Below are 25,544 nucleotides of genomic sequence, written 5' to 3' on the forward strand. Positions count from 1 at the left end.
AAGCTCCTCATCCTCTTGGAATCGGTAGTTTAGAAATGTCCTTGCAGGGGAAGGGAGCCCCTTGAGGGAAGGAAGGTGGCCACCTGGGGCCCTTTGGTGTAGGCGCAGAGGCGTTGGAGGAAGGCCGCCGAAGGCTCACACCGAAATCTCATAGGTGGTACCACCCACGCCCGACACTTTCTTGACTCCTCCTCTTGTGGGGCTACTGAGAGGTGGCTGGCCTGGGCCAGGGGAGGCTGAGCCTAAGCTCTTGGGCTGCCCATTAGATTTGCTGTAGGCAGTCTTGAGCTGTACTTCATCTCTGGGAAGAAAAGAAGAAATAGGTGTCAGGAAATGGGACACATAACACAGAAAAAGGAGAGTTTAAAAAGTTAGACAAAAAAAAGGTGTACTGTTCTCCAAACATGCTTTTTTACCTAAACCTAAACACTCCTCTTTGTTGTACACCTTCCTTAAAACAAGCCCGATTCCCTATCTCCCCCATTAAAAAAAAAACCAACCCCGTTGCCGTTGAGTCAATTCTGACTCATGGCAACCCTACAGGACAGAGAACTGCCCCATAGGGTTTCCAAGGAGCGCCTGGTGGATTCAAACTGAAGAACTCTGGTTAGCAGCCGAGCTCTTAACCACTATGCCACCAGGGTTTCTAATCTCCCCCACTTACTCCTCTCTAATAGCAGCTATCTCATATGCTTATATACTTTCAGGCAATTAGATACTTTTTAGGAAAATGGGATTAAGGGAAAAGTGTTCATCTTCAGTGTCTTCACAGGAATGGCCCATGAGGGCAGCTGGAGTGAGACAATGAAAATGAAGAGGTACCTACAGCAGGATACCTCTGGGTCCACCTGTGCTAGCATGTTCACCTGAAGCCCTGACACCTTCTGCAGGGCGGTATGCTGATTTTAAGCCTGCTGAGGAGCAGGATGATAGATACTTACTTGGGTGTCAGTAATGGCTGCAAGGCCACTTCTTCCGTCTCAGACACACCAGTTGCGACTTTTTGGCTGCTGTACGACATAGATCGGCCCAGGTATGGGGCAGGTGGGCCTGGCTCAGGGGACCCTAGTCCCCGGCCCCTTAGCCCATCTGGCTTGCCAAAACGAGGGGCAGCTGGGCGTCCCAGTGGAGTCTTGCCCAAGGGTGATCGCTTCGAATCATCCGAGGAGGAGCTAGTACGAGGTGCATGGCCTGAGCCTGGTGTTGACTGAATGCCGGAGTCCCCCAGCCCTGGTTCCTCCTCGCGCCCTGGGAGTGGGGGTGACTGGCGCAGTAGCTTCTCTCGTTCCTGGAGGGAGGCCACAATATGGCGCGACAGATTGTCGTACCGCACTGGTGAGGGGTCTCGGTGTGATGGGCCAGTCGGCACCAAACGTGGGTGCCTCTCAGCTTCCCGTTGCTGGGCCAGCCGGGCCGACAGGAAGGGAGAGGTGTAGCCTAAAGGCGGCTCTGGCTCAGGCCCTGCCTGCACTGACTCGAAATCAGGGCTGTCTGAAGGAGTGAGCAGGCTGTCATAAGATAGGCTTCCGTTGCGTGTCTGGTTGGCCAGGCTCTTATAGGAGGTGGAGGTTGTACCCTCTGAACGAATGGACTGCAACTGGCCCAGCTCAAACCCTGTGCCTTGGGCTGACTTGAGGCTGGAGGAGCGTGACCCACTCGATAGTGGATCGAAGTGAAAGCTTTTGCCAAAGGTGGGAGAGCGGAAGCTCTCTGGCTCTAAGCTGGGCTCTGAGCGGTAGCTGGGATGGCGGCTGCTCTCTGCAATTGAGGTTGGCTCCTTCAAGCTGTCCCCACGACTCAACTGAGGAAGAAAGTAATGCAGGCCTTTAGTGCTCCTCTCGTGAGAGAGCTAGACCCCAGAGCCCAAGGAGTCAGTCAAAAATAGTATTTACTATTTTTTAGTAACAGGCTTACAACTTTTACATGCATTATCTTATTTAACCCCTAAAACAATCTGAGTTAGAACAAATAATCTCTCATTTTAAGAAGCAGAAAATGAGGCTTAGGGAGCTTAGCTTGCCCACAGGCGCAGAACTGGGTTTTGAACTCAAGCCTGGCATTGTAACCAGTGCTCTTATCTATTATGCTCTATTTCCCCTCTCTTTGATGAAGGACACACTATTCAATTCCACTAATGCTAAAAATTTGTAAAACGCCTTGTTTCCATCTCGTCTCTTCCTGCTTTTCCTTCCCCAGTCATCCTTTTCCCAGACACAGCTGGCATACGTGACGACCCCTTTTCTTAGCGAATACTCAGTACCTTGGCACTGGAAGAATGAGGCATGGCGGCTGATGTACTACTGCTACTGTAACCCGGCCGATACTTGTACATGGTAGGCGTAGGGGGGCTGTCCTTGGCCAAAAGGCTGTTATCTGCAGGAAAAAAGGCCAAGGGGGTACCATTTATAAGCTGTTCTCTTAACTTGGCTAGGGCTTCCGTAAAGTACAGGGGGAGGACAAGGTAGAAACAGATCACACCCAGCAAAAGCAAATTCAGGGAATATAATGTTGCTGAAATTGAGACTGCAGGCTCACACAAATACAGAGCACAGGGTAGGTGAAAGCACCACACAGGTCCTAGAATGTTCTCCGATCTAGGAGGTGACAGTTTTACCCAAAAAAGCCCAATTCACTGACAAGAGCAAAGTGGCAGTCCCTCTCTTCCAGCTATTCAAGGAAGTGGCCTAAGTACCACCTACTGGGTATGCTCAGCCGCAACACTAGGAGTAGCTCCCAGCCCTTGCCTGTCCGTCCACTCAACAGCTCACAACTAACCACCTCACTCCTGCCTTCTGTTTCTAGAATCTTGCAGGTCAAAGTAGCCCTTACCCTCAGTAGCAGCCAGGCTGAGGTGTGTTCGTAGCCCTGTGTAGCGGCTCAGGTCTGGCTTAGGAGGAGGTGGAGGTTCAGCATCGACGGACTGGCTCTCTGTGATCTCCAAGCTTCCTTTAGACTAGATAAATGAGGGGGAAGAAAATCAGGTTTGGAGAATTTGGCCTTAGGGCAAATCAAAGTATTAAATTGGTATAAATGGGGTGTCAGGGAGTCAGTTGTCATGTATTTCTAAACTGGGACTTGACGACAAGGCATGAAAGTCAGTTTGAGCCTAGTGCTGGGTTAAAAATAAACTGCAACAAGGCTTTAATCCTGGCACTCATATTTGTTCATTTAAACCAAGAACTACTTATTGAGCTCCTACCATCAGCAAGCTGCTATGTTAAGTCCTATGAAAACATGGAAATGGACTCGATTTCTATTGTCAATGAACTTACATTAAAGTAATTTGAACACAAGTCAGAAAGTGGTAGATGCTAGAAGAGAGATGTAAACTAAAAGCAAGTGTCCATCTCTTTGCCGTGGGTGAGATCCCCCAAGTTGCCTACTTTACTTGCCTGAATTCTTACCTTAGTTCTCCTCAACTCTCCCTGGATGCCATTGTCCATGATCTTCACAGTTATCTGCCCATCTGACACGTCTGGTCGAAGGAAGGGAGGTCGGATTACTACTGTCTTCTCTTTCTTTGGTCTTCCCAAATACCTGAGTGTCAAAATGAGAGGGCTTTCATTCACTCATTCATTTTGAAATCTTACTCGTTGCCTACTATGCATATCATGCCAGCAAAAAGGTCAGCACTGAACTGAATTATCTGATTCCATTAAGAACTGCAAGACTAGGCCTCTGTGGGCAGATACCTAGCTCAAGGCATTCTGAAGTAAATCTCATCTTCAACTCTCAAAGGAGAGTAACCGTAATACCTGAAGTACATCACCTGAACTCACGGGGGTCCACTAACGGATGGGCATGTTCTCCCTCATAGGCACTTACCATTCGAAGATAGAGAGGCCTTCCTAAAGGCAGTCTCCCATCAGTCCTCCACTACCCCAGAATAAGCCCAAAGAAGACAATGGTAAGCACTAGGCCAAAGGGGTAGCTGTACCTGGGTGCTGGGGAACTGCAGAGCACACGGCTGACATTGTTACAGCAGCCATTGGTGAAGGGGTTCACACCTCCCCGGAATTTACCCGTAACCTAGAGAGAGAAAATAAGGACCAGATCAAACTGACCTTGACCTCCAAAGGCCAAAGCACAAATCAACAGAAAATGTCTATTGTGCATCTACTACCAGGGGACACAAAAATGAATAAAACACATGCCTGCCGTCAAGGAGCTTATACTTGTGATGGCTAGGAACGGGAGCTCTAGAGTCCGGGTCCTGGGTTCAAATCCTACATCCACCTCATAGAGGTAGCTGTCTGACCCTAAACATCAGTTTCCTCATGTAAAATAGGGATAAATGCCCCTTGGAATATTGAAAAATAACATACTTAAGAATTACCAATTACAACTAGCTATTATTATATGCACAAAAATAATGTTTTCCTATAAGCAGCATTTTAAGCTTCTTGAATACTGGCCCAGGTCGTGTTTCTATAACCTCAGAGCCTTAAGTCTCCAGTACACAGGAGGCATTCAGTAAATGTTAACTCAGAAATGGCTCAGTTCTCATATATACATGAGAAACCTGGACTACCTCACCCCTACCACTAACCTCTGCATCGTCATAAAAAGTATTTGTTAAGCATCTCTTCTGGAAGCACTACACCACACACTAAATGGTGTTAAAAGACACATGCTCTGCTCTTCAAGGGTGACGTAACACTTCTCCACGTACCTGTTCATTGGTTGTGCGTCCCCTAGCCACCAGCACCACGTGAAATCCCGTGAGGCCAGCTACAGGGATGAAGAATAAGCCAGCCACACACATCACTGCCATTCTGAAGTCAAACCATCAAGGAGAACAGAACAACGTGATCGGACCTGCCAGCCCCTGAAGTGGCCATCTTCTCTCTGACTTTTCACTACCATAGGACTCAACTTTTCTCATTCCTCCCCATCCCAATCTCGTAAACCACTGGCCTTGAAGGATACGTGACAGCCGTGCGCACCCCTGAGAGTTCCTCCATGTGGTAGAGGACATAAAGGAGGCCAAAGCCAAACACACCCATAATGTGGGCTGTCAGGGAAAGGAGAAAGAGGAAGAAATATCGGTAGTTCCGGCGACCGATACAGTTGTTCACCCAGGGGCAGTGATGGTCAAATTCCTAGGGGCAAAAAGAGACAGACTGAGAGGCATCCTTCGACCATAGCATAAATCACTCTGTCAAGAAAAGAACAAGTGGCAGAACTTAAGTTTTGGTTTTAGTGATTTGTGATGTTCACCATTTAGTTAAAAAATTTAAAACCGGTTCACGCTGTTTATCTTGCTCTATTAATCTCCTGTAAGGAAGACCTTCCAGAGGTTGGTCAAAGGTCAAGGCTGGCTCTCGAAGTTTTATCTTATGTGACCAAGAAACTCTAAAAGGGATGAAAGACTTTACAAAAACTTGGAGATTCACAGGAAGAGAGGTAATTGTGGCAGGCAACTGTTTACACTAAAGATGAATTGGAAGAAAAGGTAAAATATAAAAGACAAGGGGATGAGAGGGACAGGCAGGAAGAGAAGCAGAACTGTAGAAACTGAATACAACAGCATGATGCAGTGGAAGCAAGAGGGAAGACAAAGCCAGGACAAACATAATCCAAAAGATGAGCCAATGGATGGAAGGCTGGACCTATGACTCTTGGTGCTGGGAAGCCTATGTCCGCTCTGGGTCTAAGCTTCCCTCCTGCCAGAAAATCTGCTCAGCCTCTCTCTCGTGTGGATCGCTAACACCTTTGGACAGAGCTAGAACACGTAGCCCAGGTAGTTAGCCAGGACTGTATTTCACCAAGACCAAGAAGTTACAGGATTCAATTCTTATTCTAGGGTTAAGAAGAAGGTAACTTAGTTTAAGTGTCAGGACTTTTCCCACCTAAAGTTCTTACCTCCACACAATTGTCACAGACACTACAGTGAGAACATCGAGGAGGACGGTAGAAGCGGCAGGTGGCACACCACTTCATGCGCACCTGGATGCCCTTGATCTCCACTGTTTTGTAAAGGGGAGCTCGGAAGTCATCTTCCTTGTCCTCATCCTCCTCAGCTGCAGAAAAGAAAAGTCAATTAAAAAAATGGCTATGCCAGGACTGTACTAGACATTAGGGATGTGGTGATGTTTAAAATACGGCCTCCGCCTTAGAGGAATGTAGCCCAACGGGTGAGAGACTAGAAACTTATAACACTGTGAGGTCAGCTCTGTATATAGCGCTATGGGAACAAAGATAAGGAAGCAATTTATTCTTTCTTGAGTGAATTCACCCCCTTGAAGTGAGATTAAAGAGAAAGTGACTCAGAGGAGGCAACTCTGATACAGGTACGCTGCTGTTCTTTGGTTTATATATATTGTAAATATTTTTTTAAGAGAAATAGATAATTAACACATCAAAATACATATATCTAGAATTTGTATAGCAGCTCGATATCTACAAGTATATGACTGAACTATAGCAATGCAAGAGAGCAAGCAACATCCGCCTTTCTGCTGTATGTGAGCCCCTTACCCAAAAAGTCTTCCTCTACCTTGCTAACCCATACAGGTATTTTAGTACTGTCTGTTGCTCATGCCATTCTCTTTACCTGAATGCCCTTGCTCCCAAATTTTCATCTCTCAGAAACTTATCATCCCATTTCAAAACTTAATGGCCATTATTTGTCTTCTCATTTGTAGTGAGCAACTTTTATCTATTATTATTAATCTTTAAAAAAAAAAACACTGTGGGAAGGAAAAGTTAAATAAGTGACGGTGTAGCCATTAAAATGTAAGTTTTGACAGATACTGGAGAAGCCCTGAGAATACTGCCCCCAGATACCGTTTCAGCTCAGTAATGAACTCCTGAGGTTCATCCTTCAGGCAAAGATTGGACAGGCCCATAAAACAAAACAAAACTAACGGGGCACACCAGCCCAGGGGCAAGGACTGGAAAGCAGGAGGCAACCAGAAAGCTGGTAATAGGGAACCCAGGGTTGAGAAGGGAGTGTTGACACGTCATGGAGTTGTTAACCAATGTTATAAAACAATATATGTACTGTTTAATGAGAAACTAGATTGTTCTGTAAACCTTCATCTAAAATACAATAAAAAAAAAATTTTTTTTAAATGGTGAGTTTTCAAGTTTTACTGACTTGAAGACATGTTTACAACATAAACCAAAAAAAAACCCAAACCCATTGCCGTCAAGTCAATTCTGACTTATAGTAACCCTACAGGACATAGTAGAACTACCCCATTGGGTTTCCAAGGAGCGGCTGATGAATTTGAACTGCCAGCCTTTTGGTCAGCAGCTGAGCTCTTAACCACTGTACCACCAGAGCTCCACAATATAAATAAGTGGAAAAAATACAAAATGAAAACTGTACAAACAGAAAGATCCCACTTTTAAATATATTAAATAAAAAATTATAGATGCATACAACAGATCTGTGGGGGTGTGTGTGTATATATATATGTATCTTCAAAATATAGGAAGAAAATACACCACAATATATAACAGTAGTCATCTTTGGACTGTGAAATTGTAGGTTGTATTTATCTTTTTAATACTTTCTACCTAATGACAATGCATCACTTATTAAAATTTTTATTTAACAAAAGGTTCTTGGCTACTTATGCTAAAATTTCTTTTTAGTTTTAGTGTGCTTTAAGTGGAAGTTTACAGCTCAAATTAAATTCTCAAAAATTTATACATGTATTGCTTTGTGACACTGGTTGCAATCTCTACAGAATGACAACACTCTTGCCCTTTTTACCCCAGGTTCCCTGTGTCCATTCATCCAGTTCCTGTCCCTTCCTGCCTTCTCATCCTGTTTTTGATAGGAGTTGCCATTTGGTCTTATATTTGACTGAATTAAGAAGCACATTCCTCACCATATGTTATTTTTTGTTTTATAGGCCTGTCTAATCTTTGTCTGAAAAGTGGACTTTGGGAGTGGCTTCAATTGAGTTGGCAGAGTGCCTGGGGGCCACAGTCACAGGTGTTCCTCTAGTCTCTGTCAGACTGGTTTTTTTTTTTTTTTTTAATGTGCTTTAGATTAAGATTTTCAGAACAAACTCGTGTCTCATTAAACACTTAATACATGTATTGTTTTCTGACACTGGTTGCCAACCTCTCGATTATGCTGAAATTTCTAATCATTCCACACACCATCATCTACCATAAGTGAGCTCTTTCTCCTCTGAGGGACTCCAGCTCTTTGAATACTTATAACTTGCCATCCAGTGTATTTATTCATATAAATTATCTTCCCTATATGTATTCCCTTCAAGACTAAGCTATCTGAAAGCAAGGACCTTTTTAAACAAAAATCACCAAGTAACCACCACAGTGACTTTCATATTAAAAAAAAACAAAAACAACCAAACCTATTGCCGTCGAGTCTATTCTGACTAATGGCGACCCTACAGGACAGAGTAGAACTGGCCCATAGGGTTTCAAAGGCTGTAATCTTTATGGAAATAGACTGCTACATCTTTCTCCCACAGAGCTGCTGGGTTCCAACAATCCACCTTTCAGGTAGCAGCCGAGTGCTTAACCACTGCGCCATCAGGGCTCTGTCATCTATATAGTATAGTAGATCTATAAACATTTGATGAATTAATATTAAAGTCTCATTAAAATAGCCCTCCTTGCCTTTAGGGACTCAAGAGTTCCTTCCACTCACCTGGCTTTGAAACATAAGTCACAAACGGAGCAGTCATTCAGGCTTATTAGATGTCATCAGTAGCAAACTTCTTTCTACCTCTTATTCCACTGATGATGGTTCTTATTCTCACCTTGTATCTCAGCAAACAACCTACTTTTGTAAGCATACCACTTCAACATGCACTGGAAAATATCTCCTTCCTCTAGAAATTCACTCTTCAATTGTTCCCTTTCTTCAATTTCAGCTCCTCTCTCTCCTCCAGTTTGTCTCCTCATGCTACAAATATGCTAAAGTCTTTTGTATCCTAAAACACCTTCACTCTATAAAGTCATAATAATCAGAACAGACTGGTACTGGTATAGGAAAGACAGACAGACCAGTAGAATAGAGTTGAGAGACAAGAAATAAACACATATCTATGGTCAACCGATTTTCGACATGGGCGCCAAGTCCATTCAATGGGGAAAGAATAGTCTCTTCAAAAACGGTGCTAGGACAACTGGATCTTCACGTGCAAAAAAAATGAAGCTGGACCACTATCTCATACCATCTGGGAAAATTAATTCAAATTGGATCAGTGGCCTAAGTAAAAGAGCTAAAACCACAAAACTCTTAGAAGAAAACACAAGTGTAAAGGGCCTAGTTTTTAACAATGGATTCTTAGATGGCACCAAAAGCACACACAACAAAAGACAAAATAGATAAATGGAACTTTAACAAAATTAAAAACTTTTTTCCATTATAGGACTTTTATCAACAGAGTGAAAAGACAACTTAAGAGAACAGAAGAAAGTATCTGGGGACCATATATCTGCTAAGAGTTTAATATCTAGAATATATAAAGAACTATAACACAACAACAAAAAGACAACCCAATTAAAAAACGGGCAAAAGACTTGAATAGACAAAGAAGATATAGAAATGGCCAATAAGCACGTGAAGAGATGTTTCACGTCATTAGCCATTAACTCTAGCTGCTGTGGACTTTTGACTCCTTGGCCAGTGGCAGCCTATCGAGTTAACAGCTTGCACCACTCCCCGTTATCCACTGGGGAAATGCAAATCAAGACCACAATGAAATACCACTTCACACCCACAAGGATGGCTACTATCAGAAAAACAGAAAATTACAAATGTTGGCAAGAATGTGGAGAAAATTGAAACTCTCATCCATTGCTGGTGGGACTGTAAAATGGTGCAGCTGCTGTGGGCAACAGTTTGGCAGTTCCTCAAAAAGTTAAAACAGAAAATCACCATATGACCCAGCAACTCACTCCTAGGTATAGACCCAAAAGAATTGAAAGCAGGGACTCAAATATTCACTTGTACACCAATATTCATTGCAGCATTATTCACAATAGCCAAAAAGTGGAAACAACCCATCAAAAAATGAATAAACAAAATGTAGTATATATTCATACAATGGAATATTCAGTCATAAGAGAAATGAAGTTCTGATACATGCCACAACACAGATAAATCTTGAAAACATTATGTCAAGTAAAATAAGTCAGACACAAAAGACAAATGCTGGATGATCCCACTTATATATCTAGAATGGAACAGACAAATGCATAGAGTCAAAAATTTATTACTGGTTACCAGGGGCTAAGCGGAGGAAAATGGGGCGTTACTACTTAAGGGGTACTGAGTTTCTGTTAAGGGTGAAGGAGTACATTTAGAAATGTATAATGATGATGGTTTCACAACATAGTGAACGTAACTAATGTCACTGAATTGTACACTTATAATATTTTTTTTTAATAGTTAAATTGGTAAATTTTTCCTATATATATTTTGCCACAATAAAAACAAAAAATATCTCGTCCTCCAATAAGATATTGTTCCATCTCCTGCCTCCTCTGCCAACTTCTTAAAAGAATAATCTAAAACTCATTTGAGTTTCGTTCCTTATTTTCCATTCACTGTTCTCCAAACCATTACAATTTAGTAATTTGGCTATATCTTTTCCTTATACATAAACACACTGTAATAACTGTTTTGCTGTGGTTGTTAGGTGCTGTCGAGCTGGTTCCGACTCATAGCAACCCTAGGTACAACAGAACAAAACACTGCCTGGTCCTGTGCCATCTGCATAATCATTGTTATGCTTGAGCCCATTGTTGCAGCCATTGTGTCAATCCATCTCATTGAGGGTCCTCCTCTTTTTCACATGATGTCCTTCTCCAGTGACTGCTCCCTCCTGATAACATGTCCAAAGTATGTGAGACATAATCTGAACATCCTTCCTTCTAAGGAGCATTCTGGCTGTACTTCTTCCAAGACAGATTTGCTCATTCTTCTGGAAGTCCATGGTACATTCAATATTCTTTGCCAACACCATAATTCAAAGGCATCAATTCTTGTAACTGTTAAGATCACTAATTTCCTAATTATCAAGAAAACGGGCAATTTTGAGCTTCCAGACTATTGTTGCTGTTAGGTGCTGTCAATCAGTTCTGACTCATAACGATCCTATATACAATGGAACAAAATACTACCCGGACCTGTGCCATCCTCACAATCCTTGTTATGCTTGAGCTCGTTGTTGTGGCCACTCTGTCAATCCATCTTGTTGAGGGTCTTCCACTTTTCGAAGACCCTCTACTTTACCAAGTACAATGTCCTTCTCCAGGGACTGATCCCTCTTAATAACATATCCAAAGTATGTGAGACAAACTCTCACCATTCTTGCTTCCAAGGAGCGTTCCAGGTGTACTTTTTCCAAAACAGATGTTTGTTCTTTTTGGCAGTCCATAATTCAAAGGTGTCAACTCTTCTTCCTTATTCATTGTCTGGCTTTCACATGCATGTGAGGTGACTGAAAACACCAAGGCTTGGGTCGGGCACACCTTAGTTTTCAAGGTGACATCTTTGCTTTTTAACACTTTAAAGAGGTCTTTTGCAGCAGATTTGCCCAATGCAACACGTCATTTGATTTCCTGAATGCTGCTTGCATTGGTGTTGATTCAAGTAAAATGAAATGCTTGACTTCCATCTTCTCTGTTTATCATGATGTTGCTTATTGGTCCAGTTGTGGGGATTTTTGTTTTCTTTGTGTTAAGGTGTAATCCATACTGAAGAATGTAGTCTTTGACTTTCACCAGTAAGTGCTTCAAGTCCTCTTCACATTCAGCAAGCAAGGTTGTGTCAAAACTACTGGATCCCTCTAATTTCTGGTACTGCCAACCATCAGTTACTTCATGCACTCTGTCTTCCATTAATTCCCATTTTTTCCGGTTTCTTCTATTAACCTCTCTTGCTCAATCACTCTTCGATGGCTCCCCCTTCTCTTCTGCTCATTATTAAAATGTCAGTGCTGCTCAGGTCTATCCTTGGTTCTTTCCTAATTTCACTTTGCATACTTCCTCTGGATAATCTTACTCCTATTACATTCAATATATGGGTGAAGACTTCGAAATGAAGGTTTTTGTGAAAACTCAATTGCCTTTATGACCCATAAGTATCTTGATTCTAACATGTTTAAGATAGCTCTTTTTGTCTTCCCTCTGAACCTGTTCCATTCTTATAACCCGTACCTTGGTTTATAAAAATCAGCATCCAACTTATCTCCCAAGTTTGGAACCTAGGAACTATCTTTGCCAATTCCTTCACCCTCCCACTCTCCCCAAATAAGCAATTGGTCATGATAAATTCTGTTGAGTCTACTTCTAGTATCTGTAAATCCAGCCTTGAATTCAAGTTCTCACCTGGACTGTATTACTGCAACAGCCTCCCAAAAGGTATCTGTACATTATTATAAGACTTTTTTTTTTTTTACTTATCTATATAAGACTAAAGGGTCACCAGCTATTTTAAACCATAGATGAGAAGGTTAGGCAGTGGGAAGATTTAGTAAATGGAAATGAAACAACTAGAACAGAAATAACGAGAATGTTGCCACAATGTGAAGAACGTAACCAATGTCACTGATCATTATGTCTACAAGCTATGGGAGTGGTTTTGCTTGTATATTTTCACCGAAAACAAAATTAAAAAAAGAATTATTTTTGTAAAAGGAAATCTGACCCTGCTAATCCCCCAATTAAAGACCTCTTGCTGTCCAAAGGAAAAAGTATAATCTATTCAACTTAGCACATAAAATCATTCACAATCCTTCACAATCTCCAGGTTCAGCTCCTGCCCCACCTGGCTGCACCACACACTACATCCTCCATTCACACAGGGTTCACCATTTCATGGCTACAAGCTTCTGCATATGTTACTGCTTCTGCCTAGAGTATCTTTGCTCTTCCACCCTCTACTTGGTGAAGTTTCTTCTACCTACCTTCCAACCCAATTTACCTGGGGTGCACCCTTTTCTACGTTTTCATAGAACCTTCTTCATGCCTCCATTGCAGTTTGTATCAAACCATTCTAATTCATCTTGGATATCACTGTACTAGCAATATTGCCTAGCCCATGTGCTCTAAACAAACTTCCGCTGAATGTACAACTAAAAACCAGAGTTGACCCAAACTGAATCACATGGCTGGAAGTTATATGTATTCCTGAAGAACTTGACTTAATTTTTATCATTAGACTCTGAAAGTGTCCCATAATCCTAGGACTTCTAAGGCCTGGATCAACTGGGTATGCTCAAATCATTATTTTTCAAAGGTAACAAAGTGCTTCCAAGAGAGGACAGGGAGAGCTTACCTCGTGGAAAAATGCCTGGGTCCATGAAGGTGGCCATGCTGAAATTGGCCAGCACAAAGAGAAAAACAATCGCATTGTAGATGGGCACTGCAGGTGACACATACAGGCTGAGTCCTGGACACCTGCACAGACAATGAAAAAAATGAGAGGCTGCCTCTAACACACTGGACACCAACCATACTCACAAAAATCTATAAAGATTCTGAGAGGCCTAGCTCAGGGGGAAAAGGATAACTTTCTGAGGGAGACTGAGAGCCATACATTTACGAGCTATAGCAAATAAGGCATAGGGTTCCTTCCTATGTCTCATCAACAGTAGTCAAGGTTCTCTATTTCACTCAGCCCCTACACCTATACATAAATCTTCATTCAGTTTTAAATCAAGGTACAAGACTCAGAAAATCTCTCCTACCCTAACCCCTTGCACTAAGATCTATGTTCTTCCATGTATTCTTCCCCTCTGGGCTTTCAACATGTTTTAGAATCTGCCCTATCTCCTCTCTAATAAGAGATGAGAACTAGGGACAGACCATGTATGTAACTGATACCAGCTACATTCCCTTCTTGAGAGCTGCCTGAGGCCACGTTCTACTGACCTGCACTTTGGCCCAAATCACAGGCCACCACCTGCTTCTCGGGCTCCCCTTCCCCCTTCCCAGCTGGCTTTGAACCACTCCCAATTGCCTGAAGTTTCTTCATTGCTCTAGATACCCCTGACAGTGTTATCCAACTAGAGGCTAGTTCTTAAAGTGTGTGTGTTGGCAGGGCTGGGGTGGACCAACAACACCGATAATAGACATCAGGACATAGAACTGGACCCCTTGAAGTCTAAAACTGAATGGGAAGTGGAGGAGGAAAAAAGAGGATATCAAACCAAAGAAGCCCTAAGTCCAGTAGGAAGAAGGAACTGGCCAAACATATTCAGTATTCCACAGGATTCAAACCAAGAGATATGCTTCAGGTAACTTTTGACAAAAAAAAAAAAAAAAAAAGAGTGCACTAAGCTCAGTTTCCTTCAGGGATAGGAGTGTAAGCACGAACCCTTCAAGAGCTCTTCCTTTCTCTGCTGATAACCTGGGAGTTGGACATTTCCGAAGAACATCTGATATGGTACTTGCTTTGTCGGCTGTGTCAAATGCTCTCTCTACTGTCTCAGCTCAGGGAGAACTTCAAGACAGTGACTAAATACCCTAATCTGCTTTGTGGCTGAGAACTTAATCTCCAGAATTAGGACAGCATCTGTCCTTGTCCCCTTTATCTGGACCAGTCAAAGAAAAGAAAGAAGAGGCCAGGAGAACAAGACATCATATGAGCCTGGTGGATTAATTCACAGCAGTCCTGGACTCTGTCAAAAGAAGTGGCCTATTCCTATCAAAACAAAAAGCACAGCCCTGAACAGTTATTCATGACAGTTTGGAGGAGCTGAACTCCTTAATGAGAAACAAATAAGCCAATGGTAAGAGACAAAACTGACTGTCAGAAAACATCTTACAAATCTTCACAACCACCATCTATTTATTCGAATTCCATTCAGCTATACATTTAAAAAAAAAAAAAGTACATATTACGTGCTAGGCTTTTTAGGTAGTATCATTTAACTCTTTGCCTCTCTTGATGAGTCAGTATATTACTGGAAACAAAACAATGAAGCTGGAGTGAGGGCACCAATCTCAAGGACAAAAAGAGCCCTCAGTCACAGTGCTAGGCTACCACCAAATAAAGTCTTCTACTGAAGCTCTTCCTCATGCAAGTTCTTTAGTTCAAAAAAAAAAAAACCAAAAAACTCATTGCCATCAAGTCAATTCTGACTCACAGAGAACCTGTAGGACAGAGTAGAACTGCCTTATAGGGTTTCCAAGGAGTGGCTGGTAGATTCAAACTCTGACTTTTTGGTTAGCAGCCAAGCTCCTAACCACTGTGCCACCAGGGCTCCTTGGTTCAAAAAAGATGGCCCCATATCTTGGCAGGGTTTCAGGTGGAATACAAGCAAGAAGAGTCTCTGCACAGCCCCACCCCAAAGCCTGACCTCCTAGGTTCCTTTGGAGGGAGGGAGAGAAACTGAAAACCAGTCATCCAGGTCAGAGCCCCTCCCTAGTACTTAGCTGTCGCTTCAATTTCCGCCTGGGGAAGAAGAGAAAGGGTGACTCACTTGACTCCCACAGCCTGGGAAGATAATTAGAAGGGAAAAAGAAATTAAATCCTTAGAACACTAAGGTGTCCATGATTTAGAAGTCTCATTCCTAGAGCTGGCCACTGTGACTACTGTGGCCTCTTGGGCTTCTGAAAGAAATAAGCAAGAGTATCCTCCATTCCTGAGGGAAACTAAGGTTCTGGAAAAAAAAAAAAAAAAAGGTTCTGGAGGAGCTAGTAAATAAGAATCAGAGATTAGCCTCCTGACAGGCCCAACTGTCAATCTTTCTAACTTCATTTTTCCTTTGGTTTCATTTCCAAACAAAGCAACTCACCTAATTTCTTTGGTACCCTACCAACCACCTACCCCTGGATGATGAACTTTACCCCTACAACCTTCTAGATAGCAATCCATCCCAGTCGAAGTGTGAAATCCTGGAACTAAGTTCCAATATGTTGCCAAAATAAACCCTGCCCCTACAGTGGCAGAATCTAAAAACGATGCAAACAACTAACAAGATAGTATTTGCTCCTACATTCAAATCAGAGATCCGTCACTTCCAATTACAGCACTCTGGCTGGAGGGAGCAACACCCCACCAAGGAGACACATATGTGAGCAGAACCTGCTTGGCTTGGGGAGAGGCTTTCTGTTGCTACAGTACCTTGCCAGATTCCTAGGTGACCACCCCAAGTAGCCTGTCTGAATCTGTTGCCTTTGATGGAAGGAGATGAGGCCTGAGCTGAAGACAGGAGTTGTTGGGGCTCGTCCTCAGCCTATGGCAATAATCATAGCCCAGGAGGCTGACTGACTCATTGATGGGACTCCCAGGCCTACACCACTCCAGGAAAAACAGGTTCCTCTGTCCACCCATTCAGCACTCCCATTTCAAGGCCAAACAAAGTTGAGAGAGTGGGTTTCACTACCCACTCTTCTGACATCCTGTTTCCTAGCCCTCCTTAGCACTTCCTCTTCTAAAAGGTGGTTAAATTCCTGGAACGAAAAACAAAGTGGGAGTCAAGAAGCTCTGGATTTTAATCCTATCTCAACTAGTGTTTGCTATGTGGCCTTAGGTAACACACAGGAAACTCTCCAAGCCTGTTACTTCAGCTATATGATACAGATACGAGAATGAAGGAGAGAATGTTTGAAAAGATGCTGGAATTTTTTTTTAAACCAGCTGGCTCAATACTGAGCGCTGGAAGATGCAAAAAATTGTTAACCATCACCATCATCATCAATTATCATTGCAGCTCCACCTTCATCCTTAATTCCACTTCCCCTATCTGAGATACTAGGTATTCAAGGACACTTAAGACAGAGGCTCTAAGCTCCTAAAGAATATGCCTATGCATTCCACCCATGCCTAATACACTGTTTGAGCATATGACTAGTGTTCCTTGCTGATGAGAGAACGGTGGAATGAATGTCCCACTTCCTGCCCTTAGGGATCCTCATTCAGGACCGTGCCGCCCTCTGCCCTCCTCAAGATTCTGTGGGAAAACAACTTCTCCCCTTATATATGGGTAAGTTTCTCTTAAAACACCTGCTGGTTGTGGTGCCTCGTTACCCAGACTTTCCAGCATCTGAATGCTAGACGTCGAATCTGGGCACATTTATCACTAAATGAGAAAGCAACTTGGGAAGGAAAAGGAACAACGACTTCTCAGTTAAGCCTAAATCACGAGGCTGTTCCCACTCAAATCAGGTGCTAACACCTCTGCAGTCATGGAAAAAAAAAAAAAAAGACCAATAGGGACAGCCATGAGGTTGCCCAACTCTCTGGGTAAAAGGGAGGCAAGGAGCCAGAGGAAGAAACTGAAAGGAAGCATCTATATCATGGATTGGGAACAATGGAAAGACCATCATGGGTTTCTGGACCACCTTAACTTTTATCCTTCCCTTAGAGGATCACCTGAAGCAGAGATTTTGACCCTGACCTCCTCCCCAGCCATTTTGGAAATGAACAAAATGAGACACTAACTGACTTAATTGACTTATGTAACTAGAGGAGGCTTTAGACAGGATACAATTCAGCGATTTCAAATGGTGTTGCCAGGAGCCCTGAGAAGGCCACAGGGGCTCCTAGGAAGGCAAAGAAGAGATACCCAGTGGCTGGGCCCCTACGCCGCAGCCTCAAAAACTTGAATCAGAGCAGTTCTACTTTTATGTTTTATTTACTGGGGTTCCACAGTAAGATTTCATCTTCAAAAGGGGTCATGTTGCTTAAATAAAGTGTGCTAGTTCAACTTCCTCATTACAGAAGACACTAAGGCCCATAAAGGTTAGCAGATTTTACTAAAATCAGTCTCCTGACCCCCAAATAGTGCTTATCCCACTTACCCAGCACTGCCCCCTTCACAAAAGGACAAGATCCAGGTATATTATCTTAAAAGCAGTCTAGTACTTAATGGTAGGGAAAGGGTTACTTTAGCAGACACTCCTTCCCAAACAAAACAGCAAAAGGGAAGATGACTAAGACAGGATCCCCAATAACACTCCTGCTCAGTTTGGTACTGGATAAATTCAGTAAATACAAGGGACCAGGGTTTTGAAGGAAGGTCTTGACTGTTCTGTTCAAGATCCTCTGGGGCAGAAGATGGCCATTTCTTTGATGGTGAGACCCAACTCATAGTCTGTTTCTGCTCATAGCTTTCCCTGCTTCACAAAGAAACAGAGAGAGTAAATTATTCCTAATTAGTTGAAACCAACATGCCTCTACTAATTATATCTGCCAGCTGAAAGGGACTCTCCCTCCTACTCCCAGTCCTCTAGGTCCCAGGATTAATTCTCACCTGAGGCTTGTACTGATGTAAGAACAGCCAGTGGTAGCCTAGTGAAGAGAATAAGAGGATGACAGAGTAGTTGCAGGTTTAAGGGCCCAAACAGGAGCTGGTTCAAAGACAGTCTTTCTCTTGCCTTTCCATTTGAAACCATGAATTCTTGTTTAGTTTGTGTATGGTTTCAAACAGACAGTTCTCCAAGGAATTGAACCTCAAAAAGGGGCAGATTCCTCTGGGAACAGCCTACAGAACAGTGGCTCCTCAGCCCAGCCCAAGTACACATGCTCGTAGAGGAAAGCCTATGGTCAGATGGAGAGGAAGGGATGAGAATTTCAGGGGAACCAAGAGCCAGGTGATAGGGGAAGATAAACAGGGTATTTGTGCCTCCACATGTGGGCAGGAGAGAGCCTAGGGTCAAAAAGGAGCTGACAAACTGGTCCTGTGGAAGCTAACACCAGGGGCAACTCTATGGCTTAAGGTTCTTTTAACTTTGGATTTAGAAGCAACAATTTCTGGTTAAGAATTGTAAATAGAGTCAATACTGTCCTCTAAAATCCTTTGCCTGGGTCTGTGAGACCACAGAATGAGGCAAGCCCCTACTTTACTGGCACCAGGTAACAGGAAAGTAGGTTAAATAGCTTCAAATACCAGTTGAGAAAATGCCTGTGTCAGGAACTCTTTGTGGGCAAACTGGTATAACCAGCCAAGCGCTTCCAGATTTAGCAAGTCAAGAACAAGAATTCTGCTTGCCCTCTCCTAAGAACAGATGGGTTGAGAGAAACCACTTAGTCAGTACCCTGAATTTTCTAGCTTCTCCAAAGGCTTTACCTCTTGAAAGAAATACAGACACTCCTCCACTAAGCAGGCCTAAGGGTGCCAAACTGGTCTTGTACACACCCCTCCTGACCCAGTACCACACTACTACTACAAGGATACTAAGATCTGTTATAAATGTCCCTTGGTTAAAATGTTGATCCTACTTACTAGCCATAACAACATAAACCAGAACAAGTCCTGACACTGAAGACTCACCCCTCTATTGGTAGTCGATCCATAAAGGATACAACACTAAACATGCTGAGTTTAAGCAAGAGAAAAAGAGTGTGCAAGAAAGACAAGCCAGATGGGAGGAGCAGGACTGACTCTAAACCCCTGAGGGATCAGCAGGCACAGTTAGGATGGGAAGTTGGGGCCAAAGACCTATGACTTCTTCTATATTTCAGAGGAAAAGGTGAGAAGAGAGATGATGCTTATACCTTAAGTAATGGATTCATTCTTTCCTTGTTTAAAAACTAGATAGAAATGGATCATTACTTTGCTGATTCTTTTGGCCAAGTGACCCACATTTTTAAGAATTCCTTTTGGCATCCAAAGCTCAATTTTTGTGGTTTTTCCTTCTCTCCTATCTCAGATTTAATTTCTGTTCTATATTTCTCCCCATAGTAGTCTAACTGCCCCCACCCCAATATGCCCTACTTTATTTTCATTCATCCTTCAATGAGTTCCAACTGCTTTTACTCCCTACCACTTCACTTCATTATCTTCCTCTTCCCAGCAACCTCATATTGCTCTGAACATATTGCAGAGCACAATCAACTTTGAACGTGAACTATAGCAAAGTGGACTTCCCAGCTCTAGTGTGCCCGAGAGTTGCAACTAGAGAACTAATTTAATGACTCAACAGTATAAGACTCAGAGACCTAGTACATGTTAATTTATAAGTAGATAATAGCAAAGTTCGAGGTACTTGCCAGGCGATCAACAGCTATAACACTAGAGAAAAGGGAAAGGATAAATTACTCAGTCTCTGCCAATAACAAGTAGATGAACAAAGTTCTGAAGAACCTAAGGAAGAATGATGCAGATCCTAGATGGGAAATCCTTCAAATACCAAATTGCCTTTCCCAAAAGGACCAGGGAATGGAAGAATTATCGCCACTCCCTTCAGCAGGAACTAATGTAAAGGGACTCTTCTAGAGCTCTCTTCCTAAATAAAACATGCCCTTTCCCAGTGGCCCTCACTTCTCCAGCCTTCAGCTTTAATACAGAGAAAACCATCTGAGAAGCACTAAATTAACAACCAGCAAAAGCCAAAACTATCTCATCAGTGTATCTTATTCATCAGTTCTGAAACTTTCCAGTACTCTCAGTTCCCACAATCACAAACGTAAGCTTCAGACATCCCAGGGAAAAGCTATTTGAAAAACCTTTGGTTTAGTCTAGTTCTCTTTCTCTCATAGAACTGATTGCTTAAGCTGCGTCAAGCCTCTCTGGTGGTTTCCTCCCACTTCCTTCCTAGTTTAGGATCATCTAATGAGGGAGCTGGGTAGGAAAACATGAAAACACCTAGGATTCCAAAGGAAGGGAGGGAGAGGAAGGTAGAGGATTCAATGGAGTAAAAAATTTATAAGGCGGCTGAAAAAAGATGGGCTTTTTTTCACTTTTCTTACTACATCTCTGAACTTACCTGTATTAGATATCAAGAACTCCCAGTCATTTGGTTTTGTGAGTAACTAGCAAAACTCAAGAGAAAGCATACCCCCTCACCACCCATGAGTGCCCCCCAAATACCACCACTGGGAGAAAACTCACGTAAAGGCAAAGAACAGTGTCGTAGCTCCCACTAAGAAGATGGCAGCTGCTGAAACCGGGACATACTTGCTGGGTTTGAATCTCTTTCCAGACTCTGAGGGCATGTTGGAGCTCTGATGGGAGATCTGCCCTGCCGCATAGCCCAGGCCCACACAGCGGCAGAACAGACAAGAAAATGGGATGAGGGAAACGATGGAGAGAACAGTACAGAAGGAAACCAGGGAAACAGAAAATTTAAATTATCACCCTTCCCCCTCCCAAATAAAACCAAAGTTCAAAAGATCTCAAATGTAGGAAAGCATATGGGAGGGGGAAAGGTGATTCCAAATTCCAAATGATGAAAAACTACCTCCCCAAAACAAGGCAAAGGGGAGATAAGAAACACAACTTGTAGAGTTTAAAAACTGCAGAGAAACAGTACGCTGTGCACATGCAAATAGTTGCAGGCGGAGAACAGGGGCAGCCAGACAGATCAAGGAATAGCTCATGGATGGAGGCAGGTCTTCAAAAGGAAAGGAAGGGGAGAAGATCAGGGTGGAGCAGAAAACTTCGGGCAAGGGAAGATTCTTCTGAGGAGATACTATAGTACCTCCACAACTACCACACTTCCTCAAATCGTGAGCTGCACCTCCAAGAGGTGTGCCCCGTGTTTCTATGTTAATCCAAGAAGGAACCTGTGACCCCTTCCAGCTTTAAAGAGAAGCTGTTTTACTGCAGTCCTTGTTCTTTCCAGGCAGTCCCCGCAATGCGAACTCTCCCACACCTTCACTTCACCAGGGTTTGTAGTCTGGCAATGGTGGGTGAATTTTATTTATCTCTCTCTTGATAGCAAAAGCTGGGCAACAGCTGTTACAAGGTTGAGTTGTAAATCCTTTTGTTTGAAGGGGGAGGGAAAAGACAAAGAGCAAGCTTGTCTGTCTTCAAGCTCTCCTGTTATTCCCAAGCTCTTTAAAGGCTCCGTTTCCTATGGAGTTCATGCAAAACTAAAAGGGAACTTAAAATCCCTGAAGCCATATTCTCCCCAATAAGCAGAATAAGTTGAAGCAATCAATTCCACTTGATGACGTTTTATGAGGTTACTGTGGATGAAAGCAAAGTTCCAAAGATCTCCCTGTTGCCAGGTTAGTCGATGTCTCTGATCTTTCTTCTTCGATCTTGGGCTTTCTGGGTGCACAGTTCAACTGGGTCACAGTGCCTCACCTGGAGGAAACAAGTATCTTTATCAGAGAAATTCTTGGAGGGTATTTCTAAAAACACTAAGGCTAAAACTCCACAGGCTACTCTGTTAACAAGTGCTTTTGAAAGAAAGATTATTTTCCATTTCACTTACATGGATATGGGAAGACTCTCAACAGGGAGGAAAACGGATTCAGAATCCTTTACTATTCTAATGCTGTTCATATTGAAGGGAGGAAAACATGGCTTCACCTAGCCTAAGGTCAACAGAGGACCAGGAGTTAGATTAGCTCTTGCAAGGGGCCCACCTCACCTGACACAAATGGGCAGTAACAGATACCAGGAATATCAAAATCAAAAAACAAACACGGGCACAGCAGTGAAGGGCAGTCCTAGGAAAGAGAGTTCTCTTTGGACAAAGAGAGTATTTACTGCTACAATGAAAAAAGAAAAAAGTAACCTCAAAATTAGGACAGCAAGCCTCTCTCTCAAGCCTCTCTCTCTCTCTCTCTCACCCTCCTATGCTTTTTAGTTTTAACTGTGCAGAGGGAGAAGCTGAATTTCTGGTCTTCTAGAATTAGCCATTAAAGGGCCTGAGTGAGAAATATTCTTGCACTGAATGGTGAGATATCTCCCGTGAGAAACTGAGTCTACTGTGGTGGTTGGTCCTTTTCTTCCCAATTCAACAGTTTTTTCTTCCTACCTCAGCCTATTAGGAAGTAAACTGAGCCCCACCTACTCCAATGTGATTAAGGATAACTATTTCTGTTGATGATAGTAACAAAATAACACCAGCACTTTGAATTTTATAGGATGCTTTTCATCTAGTGATCTCAAAGCACTTTACTCACATTATCTGGTGACAGAGTCCCTTATCCTACTCTGAAATTGAAGGCTCAAGAATGCCTGAGGCCATTCCACTGAATCACTTGAGCAGCCAGGTTCAGAACCCCAGAGCCCACACATCCCTCTCCTGATACAAAGCCTTTCTACCTTTCTCACCCACCATGCTACCTGCCCAGTGATGGTAACTTGGAATTTGTAAACCAAAAACTGCACTTAAATTAGAACTTTAAAAGAAAATCCCCCTCAAGCTGTCTAGTATTTCCCTTATTACCAAAGGCTGAGATTAAAAATTTCAGAAAATTCAGATAGTGAAATACAAATGTGCCCTGGAATTTATCACTTCCTCTTTCACTCCTGGCATAGAAGGCAAAAAGCCCTTTTCCTTCGACATCTCTCTCTTTAAAACAAATAGGATTTTAAATGACCAAGTGGCAATATTAGAATAAACACCCAATGAATATAAGAAATTATTACAGTCCTACAAAAGATAAAAACTTTGTAGCCCGATTTTACAATTATTTAACTCTCAGTTTGTTACAGGAATCAAAGCCCAACACTCTGAATTTAGACCTAAGTAACTCTGTTAAAAAGAAGGATATTCTTGGTTCACAGGCACTACTATTAAGGCAAACTTTCCTAAAAACCACAAAGATTAGAGAAAATGAAAAATTACAGTACTTTAATTTTATCTAGAGTAGGAAATCATTTAGACACCATCCATTATTTCAAATTTTAATTTCTACAGGGAAAAAAGTCACACAGTCTAATACTGCCATAGTAATGTGAGGTCATGAAAGGCCATACAATTTCAGGGGTGCAATACTGGGCTGCAAAAGAAATCCACATCTGAGATGTTTGCGGAATACACGTTAGAAAGAACACGATAAATCAAGAATTTACTGGGTTATGTATATAAAGACACCCAAGTCTTAGCAGAAGGATGTGCTGTTTCCAGTAGGGATGAGACCAGAAGAGGCGTGTGGTTCACTGGAGCTAGGAATCTGTTTTGTTCTGTTGTACACAGGGTCGTTATGAGTTGGAACAAACTCAACCACACCTAACAACAAAAACAGGAGTCTGGATCCATACCAGTATGAGAAAGGTGTACAGGAATGTGCATGACATATTCAGGTAAAGTATGGAATAGAAATATGTATATATAAATATAAAACAAACATTACAGGATACGTGGCTCAAAGGCTAAAAGTAAAACACTAGGGACATATTTAAGGTCTGAGTGTAAATTGCCAACGATGTGAAAAGTATACATCTAAGGACAGTAAAGTACCTCCTTAAAGGAGATAGATAAGCACAGTACCACTGATAGCACAAGACTGTTGAAAAAAAGTTGTGTAACAGTAGAAACCTGAATACACAGTAATTGAGGTACAGTGGGGTAATCCACACAACAAGATACTGGAGGAAGAGCTAAGCAGAAGTTTAACATGGGTCTTATCATACACCGAGGTAACAAAGTACATGGCAGTGTAATTCTTGTAAACTTTGGGTGGGTTTTACAGAACAAGTGATGAGAAGCATTCTGAAGAGATTTGATACAGGATAGAGGGATATTGGGATAAAGGATGGACATGCAAATGTGAGATCAACCTGGACAAGATGGCAATAACCAGGAAGTGAAAAATCCAAGGCAAAAAACTCTGACCTAGAGTACAACATATATCTAGTCCCACACCTTCCCTACGAACTTCAAGTCCTTTTCTTACTTCTCACTTCAGGGTTTTCATTCGGCCAAGTGGGTAAAACACTTTCCACCACCCTGCCCCACAAAGAGACTTCTGTAAGTAAAATATTGGCAGACACATTCGAGCTCCACTTGTTAAAAAAAAAAAAGTACACAGTACTAAAAAGCATGGAGCACCCAGCTAGTGGGGGTAGGGGGAGAAGGGAGACGGGTTGGAGAGAACATACAAGAGGACGAGGCTTGAGTCCAAATAATTATCAGTAGAGTGGGGCGAGGGAACCGAACCGCAGAGCGGCAAAAGGAGAACAGCGCCTAGCCCCCACCCCGGAGCTGGGGCAAGGGGAATCAACGTATGGGGCAGAACTGGGAGGCAGCCCAGCGGCCGCCGCTGAGCGCGAGAAGATGGAATCCACGGCGGCAAGGCCCCCGGGGGCTGTGGGAGTGGGCTGCGGAGGACGGCAAAGTCCGGGAGAGCAGGGCTGGGGGCGGAAGGGACGACGGCTGGCGCGGAGGGAATGGGGTCCCGAACCAGAAACTGGGGGCCCAGCACTAACCCGTTCTGAGACCCTGCGGCCGTGGATCCCCGGCCTCTTCTCGTCGTCCGTTTCCGGGGCCCACGGGTCTCGCTGCGGTTGGATGACCGGCCCCGAGGAGGGCTGGGGCCTCAACCACCTCCCCCTCCTTGGTCCCCCTTCCCTAGAGGTCACTCTCCCCTCCCACCTCATTGGCCCGGCACTTCCGGTTCCGCAGGGGCCGGTGTCTCTGGTACTCACCCCGGCGTGGTGCCCGTCACCGCCGCCGTCGTTGTCGCCGCCGCGTCCCGGCAGTGCCGTCCGGCCTCTGAGAGGCAGCGCGCGGCCCCCGCACGCTCCACGACCGCCCTGCCCCTGCGCGCTCCCGTCCAGCGACGCTTGTCTTCGAGTCAGCGCGCGGCCGTGGCCCTCAGTACCGGGTCTCGAGCCCTCCCTGCGTTCCCATTGGCTCTCTGATCGCGGCGCGCGCGACGTCTCGCGCCGGGCACGTTTCTCTCATTCAT

At 43.4% G+C, this 25,544-nt stretch overlaps 1 protein-coding gene across 2 annotated transcripts; it reads right to left on the reverse strand.

Moving 5' to 3' along the window:
- ZDHHC5 (zinc finger DHHC-type palmitoyltransferase 5) lies at positions 1–25,409 on the reverse strand. Of its 2 annotated transcripts, none has more exons than XM_003421337.4 (12): positions 25,282–25,409; positions 20,785–21,984; positions 13,280–13,401; positions 5,866–6,023; positions 4,930–5,102; positions 4,673–4,775; positions 3,938–4,029; positions 3,405–3,537; positions 2,830–2,953; positions 2,261–2,373; positions 942–1,801; positions 1–301 (listed from the first exon to the last, which is right to left on the reverse strand). In XM_003421337.4, exons 2-12 carry the CDS (start codon positions 20,886–20,888, stop codon positions 136–138), a joined length of 2,148 nt encoding a protein of 715 aa, XP_003421385.1. In that variant the 5' UTR covers positions 20,889–21,984; positions 25,282–25,409; the 3' UTR covers positions 1–135. The 2 variants fall into 2 exon arrangements, with proteins under 2 accessions (XP_003421385.1, XP_010599197.1); XM_010600895.3 differs by lacking the exon at positions 25,282–25,409 and adding an exon at positions 25,063–25,189.
- Between the last annotated feature and the right edge of the window lie 135 nt (positions 25,410–25,544).

This window comes from Loxodonta africana, chromosome 7, assembly GCF_030014295.1.
Source record: "Loxodonta africana isolate mLoxAfr1 chromosome 7, mLoxAfr1.hap2, whole genome shotgun sequence".
In the NCBI taxonomy this organism is placed as follows: domain Eukaryota; kingdom Metazoa; phylum Chordata; class Mammalia; order Proboscidea; family Elephantidae; genus Loxodonta; species Loxodonta africana.

Bases quoted from the DNA above. Each gene is read 5' to 3' on its own strand.
- ZDHHC5 (XM_003421337.4), bottom strand. From the start codon at position 20,888: ATGCCCTCAGAGTCTGGAAAGAGATTCAAACCCAGCAAGTATGTCCCG. The intron at 4,030-4,672 runs GTACGTGGAGAA...TTCTCTCTCTAG, and splicing joins GACGCACAACCAATGAACAG to GTTACGGGTAAATTCCGGGG. The intron at 2,954-3,404 runs GTAAGAATTCAG...TCATTTATCTAG, and splicing joins GAGAGTTGAGGAGAACTAAG to TCTAAAGGAAGCTTGGAGAT.